The 14581-nt window shown below is 40.0% G+C and overlaps 1 protein-coding gene across 1 annotated transcript in view; it reads right to left on the bottom strand.

The window, feature by feature from the left end:
- LOC107699733 (SET-binding protein) overlaps positions 1–14581 on the bottom strand; it is a 77686-nt gene that overhangs the window by 7739 nt on the left and 55366 nt on the right. The window contains exon 3 of the mRNA XM_016501075.1: positions 703–4039. Within this exon, the coding sequence (XP_016356561.1) occupies positions 703–4039 (3337 nt within the window). The remainder of the gene's footprint in view (positions 1–702; positions 4040–14581) is intronic.

The raw sequence follows: 14581 nt of genomic DNA, 5'->3' as shown, positions 1-14581 counted from the left end.
ACCGGTGCGACTATAGTATAAATAGGCGCCGGGAGCACACATCATTCACTTCTTCATCTGAAGCTTGCGTCTGCAGCATGGCAAGAAACCTAGAGGATGCAGTGTCTCATTCCCTATTCAGGGAACCATGGTTCGATAAGTAACCTGAGACGTTCCCTTTCATGGGAACTTCGAACTGCATAAAGTCAACAGGCTTTTCAAAATCCAAAATATTGCCAAACAGGCGCTTTTGCATCTCGTTTCGAAACTAAATCATCCGCGATCGTCTTGTCTGTCTCACCTCACCTCACTCTTCTTGTCAGTCAGCTTGACTCACTCTCCTCACTGGAGAAATGAAATCTGATCTGTGATGCGACTGTCGTTCGGCACGCTGCATTGAGCAGCCGCGTTCAGTTTTTAATTGTAGTGTCTGTTCTTTTACTGAACTAAATGATTTTTATTTCTATAAAAAATCAAAACGACGGTGGGGGTCGGTGACGCGGTGGGCAAGTGACTTAACTGGTGTTGCGGCTTAACACCGGTATCACCGTCAACACCGTCTATCGCGGCAAGCCTACTTAAAAGCAGAACACATTTTCACTTGTATCCAACTAATCACTGCGTGGTAAACCAAAATAATGCCTAACAAAAAATAACTGAATCGATGTCTTGTATTGATCTTGCATTTGTATACATAAAATATACATATATATTTTTTTTTACCTGCTATAGCTGTGTTGGAGCACTGGTATATCTGCTCGGCCCTCTGTTCTCTGCCTCCTTGGAAAGATGCCATGCTTCCTTCTCTGTATGCTGCGAAGTCCTCCAAGCCATGCCTCCTGATGTGAACGCTAGAATCATCATCCCCTAAGTACTGCCCCTTGAACAAGTCCAGCGACTGGTCCTGGCTGGCTCGCAGGCGCTCGTGCGGTTCTCTAGTGCAGATGTTCAGGAAGTTGTTCAGTGTCTCTCCTCGAATGCGTTTACAATGCTGAGAGTCAGATAAGGATAATGATGAGAGCGTGTCTACTTCAAAGTAGTTCCTGGAAGCTTTTGGCAAAGCATCTGTGCTTTGCTTGCCTCTTTGCTTGTCCTTCAGTTTGGACAGAGAGTTCTTCTCGAGTCTCTCATTCAAGAGGTTGAGGAAGGCAGGACTCTGCGTTCCACTGAAGAGCCCGCCGAGGTCCTCCCTCTGTGGGATGTACTGATCCTCTTTGTGTTTGTACTTGTGCTTGTGCTTGCGTTTGTGGAGACAGACACTTTCCATACAGCTGCTTGAAGGGTGATGGGAGTTACTCATTCTAGATGAAGGCATCTCATGTGGCATATTCTTCACTCTATGTCTGCTAGGAGCAGCGAGACTAGAGGACACACCAGGGTGGAACTTTGGTGGAGGGACTGGTGACCTCATGAGAGGAGAGGCTGAAGGTCCAAGTGCGTGAGATAAGTACAAGGGTGAAGAGTACTGACCGTAATAGCCCATGTTTACCATACTTGTGGCAAGAGGCATGGATGTGTAAGGCATCGCGTAGGGTGCATAGTAATTGCCACCAGGCACTGGGCAGCCAAACCCTTGAATAAAAGGCATCTTTGATATTGGCTCGTTTGACTTGGCTGGTCGACCACGCCTCCTCTTTGACTTATCGGAGCTCCTGCGAAGATAGTGCACAGGGTCGTAGGGATAGTATGGCATAGGATAGCATTGGTCAAAGTTGAGACGGAATATGCTGGGATAGGAATTCTCATGGTAGAACTTGTAGCTGCTGTGGGAGATTCGGAAGACCTGGAATTTGCTAACCAGCTCCTCCAGGTCAGCCATAAACTGCAGGTCGTCCCGGTTCTGGAGGGCCTTGCGTTTCCTCCGATGTTTCTGCTTCTTCAGGCTCTCCTGAGCAAAGAAATTTTCCACAGCGACTCCAGTCATATGCTTCTGGTAGTGCCCCCTCGCTGCTTTGCTCTTTGCCTCTAAAACAGCGGTCTCAGCGGCATCAAAACTGCAAAGATCAAATGAGTATCTCCGGCGGGATGCCGGGCCTTTCTCGGTCTGGTCTGATGTGCTGTTGTTGTCAGTGCCAATTCCACTATCGCTAGGGATTGTCTCTTCACTGTGGGACTCGCTAACTGGGGATAGGGTGACTTCTTTGATGGAAGCCACTTCAGACAGGTGGGATGGTGAGTTGGCCATTAGTCTCGGGGGAGAAAACTTCCAGTTACTACTAAGCAAGCCCTTATGCGTTTTCATGGGCAATGCACTGATAGGCTGTAGATTTGGCATTGTCTTCAGGTCATGCTGGCTGGTATCCGTGGTGACAGGGTGAGCCATCCCACCTGCTGCAGAGTGAGAAGAAAGAGAATGCATGACCCTGGGAGAAGGCATTCCGGTTGTGGATGATGTATTAGAAGGCACTAGAGGGTTCTCAAATGGACTGGAAATAGGCAACGGGTGCTTATCACTGGCTTTGTGCTCATTCTGCTGGGTATGAAGATCGATTCTGGGCTTCCTTCCCCGCTTTTTGCCTATGTAAATAGTTCCACGCTTGCTGACATTGATTTGCTTGCCAAAACGGGCCTCAATTGTCGATGCCACAGTCGACATGGCATTTGAAACCGGAACACTGGACTTCAAGGCAAGATTGCCAGGACTAGAAGTGGTCAATAGCTCATTCAAAATGCTCTGCATCTTAACCAGTTTCATTTTCTTAGTTGCCCTCTTTTTAAGGACACCTTCTTGACCTGATTTCTTGAGTTTTAACTGCTGTGCAGGAGGGGATTTGTTGAAGGCCAACTGCACCAATTTCAACATATTATGCTTCTTTCTCCTTTTTGAAGTGCTGGATGAATCTTGGGCGATAGGGCTAACGGGGCTTGTTGCAGTTCCTTCGTGAATTGTCTCCACAGTAAGTAACGGCTGTTTTTTGGGCCGGCCACGTTTCTTCTTGACTGGGGTAATGACTGTCAAACTGTTTGTGTTTGTGTAGAGTGGGCTGGATGGGGTAATAGGGAAGGCAGAGGGTGGCTCTTCAGTGGACAGAGATTGATTCAAGTCTTTTTGAGGAGAGGAGTTCTGGGACTTTAAATAAGACCACCTGTCCTTGACCTTTGATTGCCTACCCTCTGTTTGCTTGTCGGCATCAATCACTGATCTTTGTCTCCCAGCTGGTGTTTTCCTGTGCCTATTCTGAAACATCTCAACATAACCAGTCATCGTCTCAGCACCGTCTTCCTCACTCTCCCGCAAATTTACACCAAATTGTTTTGGTGCACTGAATCCTATTTTCTTTGTAATTTTAGGTTTTGTGCTCCCTTGGTCAGTTTTATCAGTCTTCTCAGCTTGCTGTGTGGTTTGTGCATCAGATAAGTTGTTATCGTCACCTACTTTTCGGTTTCTTCGCTTTTTACTTCTAGATTCATCTGCATGATGAGTGCCACAGCTTGATGTCTTACTCTCATCATCTGGTCTATTGCTTGCCTTCTCAGGCTCCTCTGTCTCAAATTCACTTTTATCAGTGTTGAATGCTTGTTTCTCCTTAGCACTATCTTGGTTTTCGGTATCTCTGTCCATCTTTTTGGCCCACTGAAGGCCTAAACTATGTGTGGTCTTCATTGGGTCTTTTCTTCCATATTTACGTTTCATGTTCCCAAAAACTTGCTCAGTGACTTCCTGCAAACCTCTGTCTTTACCAAAAGAGAACAGACTTGAGTCAGCTGGTGGGCTCATTACTGTATCAACTGGAGATGATTCTAGTGAGTCAGTGCTTGGGGAAGACATGGCAGAAGCAAAGAGACTTCCCGATGAACTGTCTGTGACCTTTTTAACTTGCGATTTTGAGAATGGGGTGTTGGGCTCTGACAAAGGGCTCTTGTTGGTGCACACTGATTCTCGTTTTGATTCTGGTTCTGTCCTGTGTTGTTCTTGGGACGCTGCATCTTCAACAGTATCCAATGGCTTTGTCCAGTCAAGGTGGTGAATGTCACTGCTTTTAGACTCATGCTTTGGTTTTGCGTTATCCATCATCACATTGTCAGTTTTATCCACAAGTTTATAATGCCTCTCATAGGTCTGAAAATGAAAGACAAAAGAAAGAATTTAGAAAATGGACCAACATTATGTCAACATTATATAAGCATTCACATGCTCTTCATATTCTTACACTAGGTAACTTGACAGAGAAACATTCACACCCTATATAAAAAACTAGAACTAGGAACCTACAAGTTGTTACTGATAACAACTACTGTTTTGCTGCCAAGTTCTCAGCTTGTGGGCCACACCTACTGAAAGCATATAATACTGCGCACTATTGTGCAAGCCTTTGAGACTTGTGGTTTGGTCTGTTAGAAATAACGTATTGCAAGATCAGCACTTGATACTAGGATATGTTCTGTAGAGCCATCCTGTTTTCAAAGCCAACAGCTACAGGCGGTAATGAAGTTTAACCACAGTTTTGTTTTTCAGCAGGTCACCTTCCATTTCAGAGCCCTGCAGCTGAGGCTAAGACAGTCTATGCTGCGGTTTCAGATTAGTTTACATCTGGGGTCCCAGTGTTTTCAACAGGCTCACAACAGGAAAGAGACAAAAAAGACCAAATGCAAAATGCACCTTTAGAAAACACTGCTTGTACCTATTTATGTTACAGCATAAAATGAAAGATGAAAAACAGAGAATAAAAAAACTGTTAAGAACCACTGTGCAAAGTGTCTTTAAATGTTTAAAGCTTAAAGAGCTTTAAAGAAAGTTGTAGGAATAAGTTGCTACTTTGGTACTCGCACATCTGATTACATCAGTAGAAAATAATTTTGTCTCCTGGAGTCTGGTTTGTTTGGGTCAGAGCACAGCGAATGAAAGGATTTCTTACATAAACCAAAGAAATGCATGGAAAGACAAATGTGGGAAAAGAGTTTAGAAGAGTTTATGTAAGTGCCCTTGAAAGATGACATCCTGGAGTGATGAAAGAACTGTCTCCAAACAACAGTGAAAGTGAGATGAACTGAGCCGAACGAAATATAACAGAGAAAAAGCAGACTACACTTACAATGGCATGTCTTGCTTGATGTAAAATTTTAGTCACTTTAGGTATGATTAAATAATGACTTAACTGATGATTGAAAATCTGTAAACAAAAACAACTAGATTTTGGATGGCACTTGTCCTTGTAAAATTTGCCAACACCGTGCAAGGGTGTTGTGGGTCATTTTCAGGACAATCCTAAGTGGTTTCTAAGGTGTTCTAACTAGGGCTGCCGCTAACGACTATTTTTATTTCGATTAATCTATTGACTAATTTATCGATTAATCAATTAATCTGAACGATTAATTTCCCACAAAATATCAACAATTTTACTTAAGAATATTTTATTAAACTATTTTATTAAACCAAATGAAATCCAAATTTCTATGAAATCCTTTTTTAAAAGCAAAAGTAAAGTGCAACAAAGTGCAAGAAGCAAGTATCCATCTCATAGTCATGAAATCACTGAAATCAAAGTTCAGTATTATAGTGTAAGAATGACAACATATCCACTTGTTCTAGTCTACTAATAATAAAATTATAATCAAAAAACACTTTTTAAAGGAGTATTTACCAGAAATGTTATTTACCAGAATTTATTTAGGAGAAAAATGTAAATGTAAAGTATTTCTGAAAAAAAAAAAATTTTTTTTTTTTAAATAAGATCAATTAATTGGAGATGCTTTTGATTATTAAAATTTATTGGAACCATTAAAATGGAATCCAGAAAATAATGGAAAACAGAATTCCACTTAATCTTTAATATTTGGCCATTTCTTTAGGACAGAAATGCTATAGCCACTGTAATTAAAAGAATATGTGGACATCAAAACGTGTAAACTCAGAGTGAGTGTTTGAGCTTTTATTTTGAAACCGCGATGTATCCTCCTGAGTTTGCGTAGATTTATAAATGATTTACCTTACAAATCTGATGAAATGGCGCACGTTGCGTTCCCAGATGAACGTTATAATAAACCCAAACTCACAACAACATGCAGAGATGGAGTTTGAGACGCTCCACACATGTAAATGATAACTGTTCCTGTGGAACTACTGTGGTTTAATATATCATGCAGCCTTGGGAAACGGTCTAATAATGTGTTTTATGGATTCTCGTCCGTGAAATGCGCCACTTCCGGTATTTTGCCGGTTAGTCGACGCGAGCAAAATGAAGTCGAGGATTTTTAAAAATTGAATAGTCTAATAAAATCGACGAATCACGACAGCCCTAGTTCTAACGTGCTAATACATGTTAGCTAGTAAATGTACTCTGACCTATTGAGAGCTCAAACCTGGCTAGTAACATTTCCCAATTCTGTTTCTCTCTCATCACTACCTAATTTTCCTGTTCTCCACTGTTTTATGAATAGTAGTGCCAAAAATGCAGGAAAAGAACTAAAAAAAAGCAAAGATTTATCTGGCAGAAGGAGAACTGTAGTTTGGTTGTCTTTTTAATTTATTGCTCTTAAAACCAATTTGAGAACCACAGGAGCTACCTTTGACAGGTTAAATGACCACAGACAATTATGCCGTCCATTTGCAAACCTTATAATGGTGACCTGCCAACCTCTCACACTATTTGGAAGAGCTTTTTTGTTCCTTCTCTAATCAGCCTAGAGTAATGCATCACTTAAGTCCTCACCAGCTCTTGAAAGAGCCAGGCAGGCAAGACTTTTATCTGCCATGCACAGCCCTCACCTAAGATTTTTCAACATGCTTTGGGAAGATTCGCATATGTGCGTGTGTTTCAGGAGTCATCCCTCAGCCTAATCCTCTCCAATATCATTCAATCAGTAGTTTTTAATTAAAGGGAAACAGACATTAATGAGGGATCGCTCCTCTGCCAGCCTTGTCCTTTTTATTTCCCCCATCTGTGAGAAACTGCATCACCTTTCAGATTCCTAATCCTGTAATCCTATGAGGAATTTGCGGTCTCCCCCAGCCCACAGGATACAGTCTCCGCTGTTGAATGCCAAGTCTCCTGGCCGCCCTTTAATTTGCCTAAATGGCATTATATCCCCCCCGTCTCCAAAACAATATCTGAGGAATATGGCGTAACCTCTGCATTGAGGATGTCAAAGCTATTCTACAAACTCACTGGGAAACTCGATATCAGTTTAAGAGAGTGACAAGAAAGAGCTTTCTCAAATCCAGGAACTATTCCATTCCTTTCACCAGAATAATTTGTAATCTGACTTGAACGAGACATGTAAATGGAGTTCCCTTTTAAATAACAAGTGTCAAACGTACAATTCAACTGAATTAAAATCAGAAAATGAAAGGAATGAAACTGGAGACCTTGTTCAGCACTTTTACGTTACAAATATGCCATTGCTTGGTGTAAATACACCACTGAATATTGTGTCAATGTGTTGACAGTGAATCCCTCACCAGATAATAAAAATCTCTGCAGTCATAAATGACTTATGAGCCCTCTAATGAGCACTTCCTTATCTGTTGTAAACAGAGCAGCAGTTCTGGCAGAGCCACTGGGCAGTCTGGCGCAGTAGGCACCAAATCCTGGCGGACACCATTGCACTCAAAGCCCAGAACTGCAGGAGACGAGTCAGTCTCAGACCAGATAAACAGACAGGGAGAAGGCAGCTGAGATTACGGAGTCCCTTGCATGATAATAAGATAGGTTTGGCATCCTGACGGCGCCCTCGATACCCCCTCTCTCCCCCGTCCATTTTTTGCTAGCTCTTTTTGTTCTGTTAATTTTTTTCCCCCTCCATCACTGCCATGGTAATTGGTCAGCCAAAACCTCATTGGCCTCTTGTGTGTTTGGTAACCATGGGATACTGTGAGTCAGAGCCACCGAAAATAGACAGAAACGCAGCAGGCCAAACATGCACCTTTGCCTGACTGATACCCGGCCAAACTCGCTCTACCCTCCACTAAATCCTGCCTGTACTGGTGCAAGAGCTCAGTTTGCCTTTCAGACTGACAGATGAGCAGTCCACGAGTCTGATGCTGGATCAAGACAGCTAGCTTGGCATGACTCTGGAAGTTCGGACACTTCCAAACATTGACAAACGATGCAACAACACTCGAGTAGCTTGTAGAAGCAGAGTCGCTACACAAATTGCAAGCAGCACAGCACAAATGCAATATTGTGAGGGGTCATTTCTTCTGTTCACCTCATCCCTGCAATCCCACAAGCTTTAATGGTTCGATTAACATGACAGCAGGTCAGCTTTGTTTTCTGACCAAACGGCGGTGTGCTAGCCACAGGGCTAATTGGTCAAATTACAGTCTTTGTAGCTGGTCTCAGTAACACTTTCTGAATTGGTTAGTGAAAGCCAGCTCTGACTTGTTAGACAGCTCTCATGCTGTGGTGGCCTTGGGTAATGTGACACCCGGTCGAGGACAACACACAACTGGATAGAGTGTCAATCACCTGATCTGGAAAATCTAGCTCTAGTTACAGGACTTGAGGCATAAATCCATCCTAGAACAGTCAAAATGTCCACTAGTTTGATTACCAAGTAGGAAAGTCAATAGAGTAATCCTGTGTGGACATGTCTGAGAAGCCTAGATTTTAAAAACCGTATTTAACTGCTTGACACAAATCTAAAAGATTTAATAATGCTATCAGGAGCGCTTCATAAAAGCCTCATAACTGTAATGGTAATTTTAATTAAGTCTCATGATATAGCAACAGATCAAATATCCGTTTAACATAACACACTTTATACAAGCAGTTACAGTGGCAGCTTGTATAAAGTGTGCATGTGCTCATGACGTATATTAATGATGTGACACGCACCTGCTGTAATATGCAGATTAGAAACCATGGCGGGGAAGAAAGCAATGCATTTCTGTGGTGAATTGCATCACATTTCTATGGCACCGAAAAAGCACGGAATACAACCATTCAAAAGTGTTTTGCATTAGACGTAAATAAATTAAAACAGCGGCCAGTAACACACCTACTCTTTCTGAGTCCATCATTTGTGCTCTGCAGTGGGGTATGTGAATAATGGCGGTAAAAATTAACCACAATTCTTAGTGAATAATACAGATAATGGAAATTGCATGTAAACTGGAGTGAAGAGCTTTGCTCGACATGTAAACATCATAATGCCATTAAAGTCCTTACTCTAATTATTGGAAATAATCGCATTATTCGTGCGCATGTAAACGTAGTCAGTGACAACATTTACATGGACATCAGTAATATAATTATTTACCTTATTCTAAATAAGGCAATATTATGATTAAGGTGTTTACATGAGTTGCTTTTAGAATATTCCTTTCAAGTTCCCGTTTTACATGTTATAGTACATAAATTGATTAATGGCACACGTCATTACGTCCCCACGTGACGCCATCTGACGACCCCTCCAGAATTTCACGTATAAACATATAGTTTGTCTTCGTTATGATGCCATATGCAGTTTTGAGTGTTTCATTTTTAATTTTACGAAAGCAAGTGCAGATAATGATTTGTCATGCTATATGTGCAAACAGACGACAGCGTTGTTGAAGCCATGATCTTTGGTTTGCCGTCAAATGGTTGACCACTGCCATGCGTGTATCCTGTCGCAAAATGCAGAGAAAGGTCCTACACAACGGTAATAGTGTGATTAATGTGTATACATGTCTATACTGCACTTCGATAATGCGACTAAAATAGGAATACTCCACATGTCTTAATTCGATTTGTGTTTACTTCGAGTATGACTTCAGCCGGATTAAGGTAATCAAAAATCTCTGTTTACATGATAGATTCTTAATCAGAGTATTTTCTTAATCGTGTTAAAACGGGAATATTGTTGTCCATGTAAACGTACTCAATGAGAAAAAAATGTGCTTTTATCCAACATTACACACTAGAGTCTGCTATTACAATGCCTAAATAACTATTTAGTTATTGGCTAAGATGATCCATTACCCATCAACTGAAAAGTAGTTTGAAAGGAAGAGCAAGTCGTTTGATTTTGAATAAAGACTATCATCGTGTCTACACCAGATGACGTGTCGCACCACACTGCAACAGCTAAAGTCTGTTGCGCCGCTCACACACATGTATGAAGACATTTTTCCATGATTCATTCACAAACAGCTCAGGAACATGCATTAGGCTCAATTATTTCATGTTGATTTTAAGGTCACATGGTATAGTTAAATTACAGTCAGAGCTATAATACATTCATTTCACTGTACATGATATTTGAAAACAAGTACATATTAGGCTCTACTGCTGATCTACTGCTTTCTGAAAAATATGAAATTAGAACGATTGCAACATTTAATTCAACTCACTTCTCATTAGTAGGTGAGGAATGGTTTATGTTTAACTTTTGGTTCACGCCACCTAATATATCAGAATTAGCATGACAATGAGCTATTTGACAAAAGAAACAATTAGCAGCCATTTCAATTTCGCACTCTCTCGGTCTAATGCTTTCAATGATGAATTAGATTGATTGGAGGAGAGGGTCAAACACAAACGAGCCCTTCTCTCTCATTGGCTACACTGCAGTACTCTCTCATCTCTTAATTTGGCTTTTAATACTATTAGCCTCAGTAATCACCACAATTGGCTTTAAAGTTCCAGTCATGCTGTGTGTTTGTTGGTATGGGGAATAATTAATTATGAGCAGTCCCACCAGGGCCTCTGAACTCATCCACCCTGCTTGAACTGACTGATTAACAGACCGTAGGCAGCAATGGCAGTGCGCTCAATCTGCCGCTAACATATAAGAGATAAAACTGCCAGCGTCGCCAGAGAGATAATAAAAGAAAGTATCCCGACCTCCCTCCTCCCCGAGGGTGTCTATTGGTTGTCACGATAGCAACGATTGGTATTTTTCACTCATCACAATATGTGCAAGTGCATCTGGATGATGGCTGTTCACAGGCAAAGAAGGAGAGGAAAAGATGGGCCCATTCTGAGACCCATTATGAAACGTCAACGGATACATAAAGCTGCGGCCTAAACAATGCATCTGGCACAAACTAAATAGAGCGCCCAGTCTGTAGCAGAGGAGCCGCATGAATACGTGAATGGATAATGAAACATTTGTGGCAGTTCATAGGCTGAATAGAGGATAATAGGACGTAGCAGCATTCTGATGCCATCCTGCCATGAGCCAGATGCCAACAACTGAAGATGCTCAGATTCCAGAAACATCTGTGTCGTTTAATGGCTGCTTTCGAAGCCAATCCACTCTTAACAGCAGCTCAAGTGATAATAAGAAATCCATTGAGTGCTGCCTTACTGATTCATGGCCATTGTGCAGAGAGGGGCAGTCACAATGACAGATAGACTCATAATATAAAAATGTTAACCAATGGATATATTAAGTAGTGGAGTGTGCCAGCTCTAAAGGTCTCCGTCTTCCAAAGTCTAAAAAAATGTGCAGATTCACAGGTCCTACATGAATGCTGTACAGAAACTGTTAATTGAAATCAGAAACAGGGTTTTCGTCCCTTCTTAAAAAAATGAGGCAACATGTCGAGCAGGACATCAGTAAAATGAAGTATCCTCCACCTGCACTAATGAGAGCAGTCAGCAGGGGTCATTAGCAGGAATCATACAGCTCCGTGACTAATGTCTTTCCACAGCTGCGTTCAGTCTGCAACTTTCCTCTTCAGGCTTTATGACTAACCTCCATATGTGGCATAAACGATGTTTGTTTACTGCTAGAGTTAAAGAAATGTGCTTCACAATAACAAGGCAAATTAATTGCACCTAAGCTTCAATGCTCAATGGTTTATACATCTAAATTTTAGACTTGCTTTAGTGTGATGCATTTAACTGTGAAATGTGAGTGGCACTTGTCTGCACAAAACACTGTCATGATGCTAAGGTGGAGCTGCTTGGTTGTTAACATTATACTAGGCAGGAGCTAAGGTGTTTTAGGAGACTTTTTCACTCATTTGTATGAAAGAAGTCTCTTATGATCACCAAGCCTGTATTCGTTTGATAAAAAATACAGTAAAAACAATCATTTGTGAATTATTATTAGAATTTCAAATAACTGTTTTCTCTTTCAATATATTTTAAAACGTAATTTACTCCTGTGGTGGCAAAGCTGAATTTTCAGCAGCCATTACTGCAGTCTTCAGTGTCACATGATCCATCAGAGATCATTCTAATATGCCGATTTGTGCTCAAGAAACATTTATTATTATTATTATTATTATTATTATTATTATTATTATTATCAATGTCGAAAACAGTTGTGCTTCTTAATATTTTTGTGGAAACTGTGTTACATTTTTTTCCCAGGTTTCTTTCGTGAATAAGTTCGAAAGAACAGCATTTATTTTAAATGGAAATCTCTTGTAAAATTATAAATGTCTGTATTTAATGCATCCTTACTAAAGTTTTAATTTCTTTCAAAAATAAAATAAAAATCAGTCTTATTGACCCCAAACATGATTCATAAACGGAGGCAGACAAATTACACACCAAAGTTTAATATTTAGGGTAATGGGTTTTGAAGACCTCCTAAACCAAAGTATGCTGTAGTAAGTGCACTGTGACCTTACATTCTGATGTATTTCAGCATCATGTAGTTGACACACTTTGTGGCATATAGCCAGAGGTCATTATGTCATAGCCCCAATGCTTTCAGAAAATCAATCAGTCTCAGACTGTTTACAATAGATCACTTCACTAAATCCCCTTATCCAGATGAAGAATTCCTCTATTTGGCATTTCTAGTGTTTGTGGAATGCACTGCTGGAATGAGAGAGTGGTGCAGCAGGAGAGGTCTGGGGGGAGAGTGAGGGGCAAAGACCTTATGAAAACCATACCTCGCTCACTTGCATTATCTACAACTCAAAACCTGGACTTTTACTGTAAGTGGACATTTATGCAAATTTGGTTGGAGTTTAATATGAGTAGGTGGAAGGTTCTTGATCAGTATATAGATGGGTGGCCCCCGCTTACCTGCTTGATCAGATACAACCAGACTTGACACCATTAGCGAGACAGATTGTAAATCACCAACTCTAGCCATGCATAAAGACAGATTAAAATGCCTAGTTTTTATGATTAGCGAGCACTAATGAAAATTTACATATGACAAACACGCACTTCAAACAAAGCATGATCATTGCTCACTCACTGTATTAATTGATTGTTGCAAGTACAATTCTGGGATTTTACACCTTATTTTTTTCTCACAATATTGTATCAATACTTTAGACTCTTATTTTATGTGTGCATATTATTTATGATATACATTGCTATACACTGAATTGTGTCAAATGTATTACAATCTGGATTGTAATCAGGAGGCATGATACTAATGCATCAATATTCTCACCAAAACTGAATAAAATGAATAAGAATAAAACACTACAAACTAAAATTCAATTGTATTAAATGCTACAAGTGACTTTAAACATTTTAAATGTACAGTATGAAAGTGGATACACATTTTTGAGATTAGCTTAAAATTGCATTTAACAGTAGAATTATTAGTATTTTTAAAGATTAACTTCTAAGAAAACATTAGATGATAGAAGGTAATCTAAATGTTAAATATTGGGAAATGAGCAGAACAATTACTGATGACCAACACTAATAAATCTCCACCGTAAATAATAATAAACCATTCAACACTTGAATGGGGAAATTTTTCAACCTGAAATTTCAAAATCTCATTTCATGTTATTTGCTTGCCAATGTATTTCTATAAAATCAATAAAAATTAGGGCTGCACAATATATCGTTTCAGCATCGATATCTAGATATGCGCATCCGCGATAAGTCACATTGCAGGATGTGCGATGTTTAGTATACTGATCGTTATATTTATACTGATCGTTTTGTTTGCTCACACACAGACACCGTATCTACACAGGACGCGACAAAGCGACCGTTGTAAATCATTTGAACTTTGTGTCAATACGTCATAAATAGAACGCGGCATCAGTTTACTGTCGGGGATTTGTCGCGACGCGCCGTATTTGTGCCTGAAATGACACATACGCTCGAAATTATGTCAAAATGCATGTCTCTGCAAGTATCCTTGTAAACACAAGCAGTTTAATGTTCCTGTTGCTTTCTGTGTCATGAATGTTAATCAAACAACAAAACACAGAGAGAAAAATCACTTTTGTAGCTTTAACAGATGGATTAGATTTAATTTATACAGTGAAGATGCAGTTATTTTACATTTAATTATTCAATTTCTGTACCTGAATACTGTTAGACCTACCTGAAAATATAAAGCACTGTTTGTTTCTTTCATTTCTTTGTTCTATTATATTTATCTATGCTTGTAATTTGTTTATTTTCTATGCTGATTTTTTATGTACAAAATCACCCCAATCATTGATTATTTGTTTCCAAATAGAGCTATTTAAGTCATCAAGTGATTTTTTTTTGTTATCGCAATATACTGTATATCGCAGAAAAACAAAATATCGCAATGTCGAGTTTTTTCCAATATCGTTCAGCCCTAATAAAAATGCAACAAAATTTGACATAAATGGCCCCATAAATGTTTTCTTATCCTCAGATAGCATTAAAAGACCTGTATATTTCAAGTTGATCTAGACCAGTGTTTCCCAACCGGGGTGCCGTCTGTCGAGAGCAGGGGTGCCGTGTAAAAAATCCTTTTTTAATAT

The sequence above is a fragment of the Sinocyclocheilus anshuiensis genome, unplaced genomic scaffold (genome assembly GCF_001515605.1).
Source record: "Sinocyclocheilus anshuiensis isolate Anshui unplaced genomic scaffold, SAMN03320099.WGS_v1.1 scaffold278, whole genome shotgun sequence".
NCBI classification, from domain to species: domain Eukaryota; kingdom Metazoa; phylum Chordata; class Actinopteri; order Cypriniformes; family Cyprinidae; genus Sinocyclocheilus; species Sinocyclocheilus anshuiensis.
The sequence above is the reverse complement of the archived record's forward strand: the minus strand, read 5'-3'. Positions and strand labels throughout refer to the sequence as shown.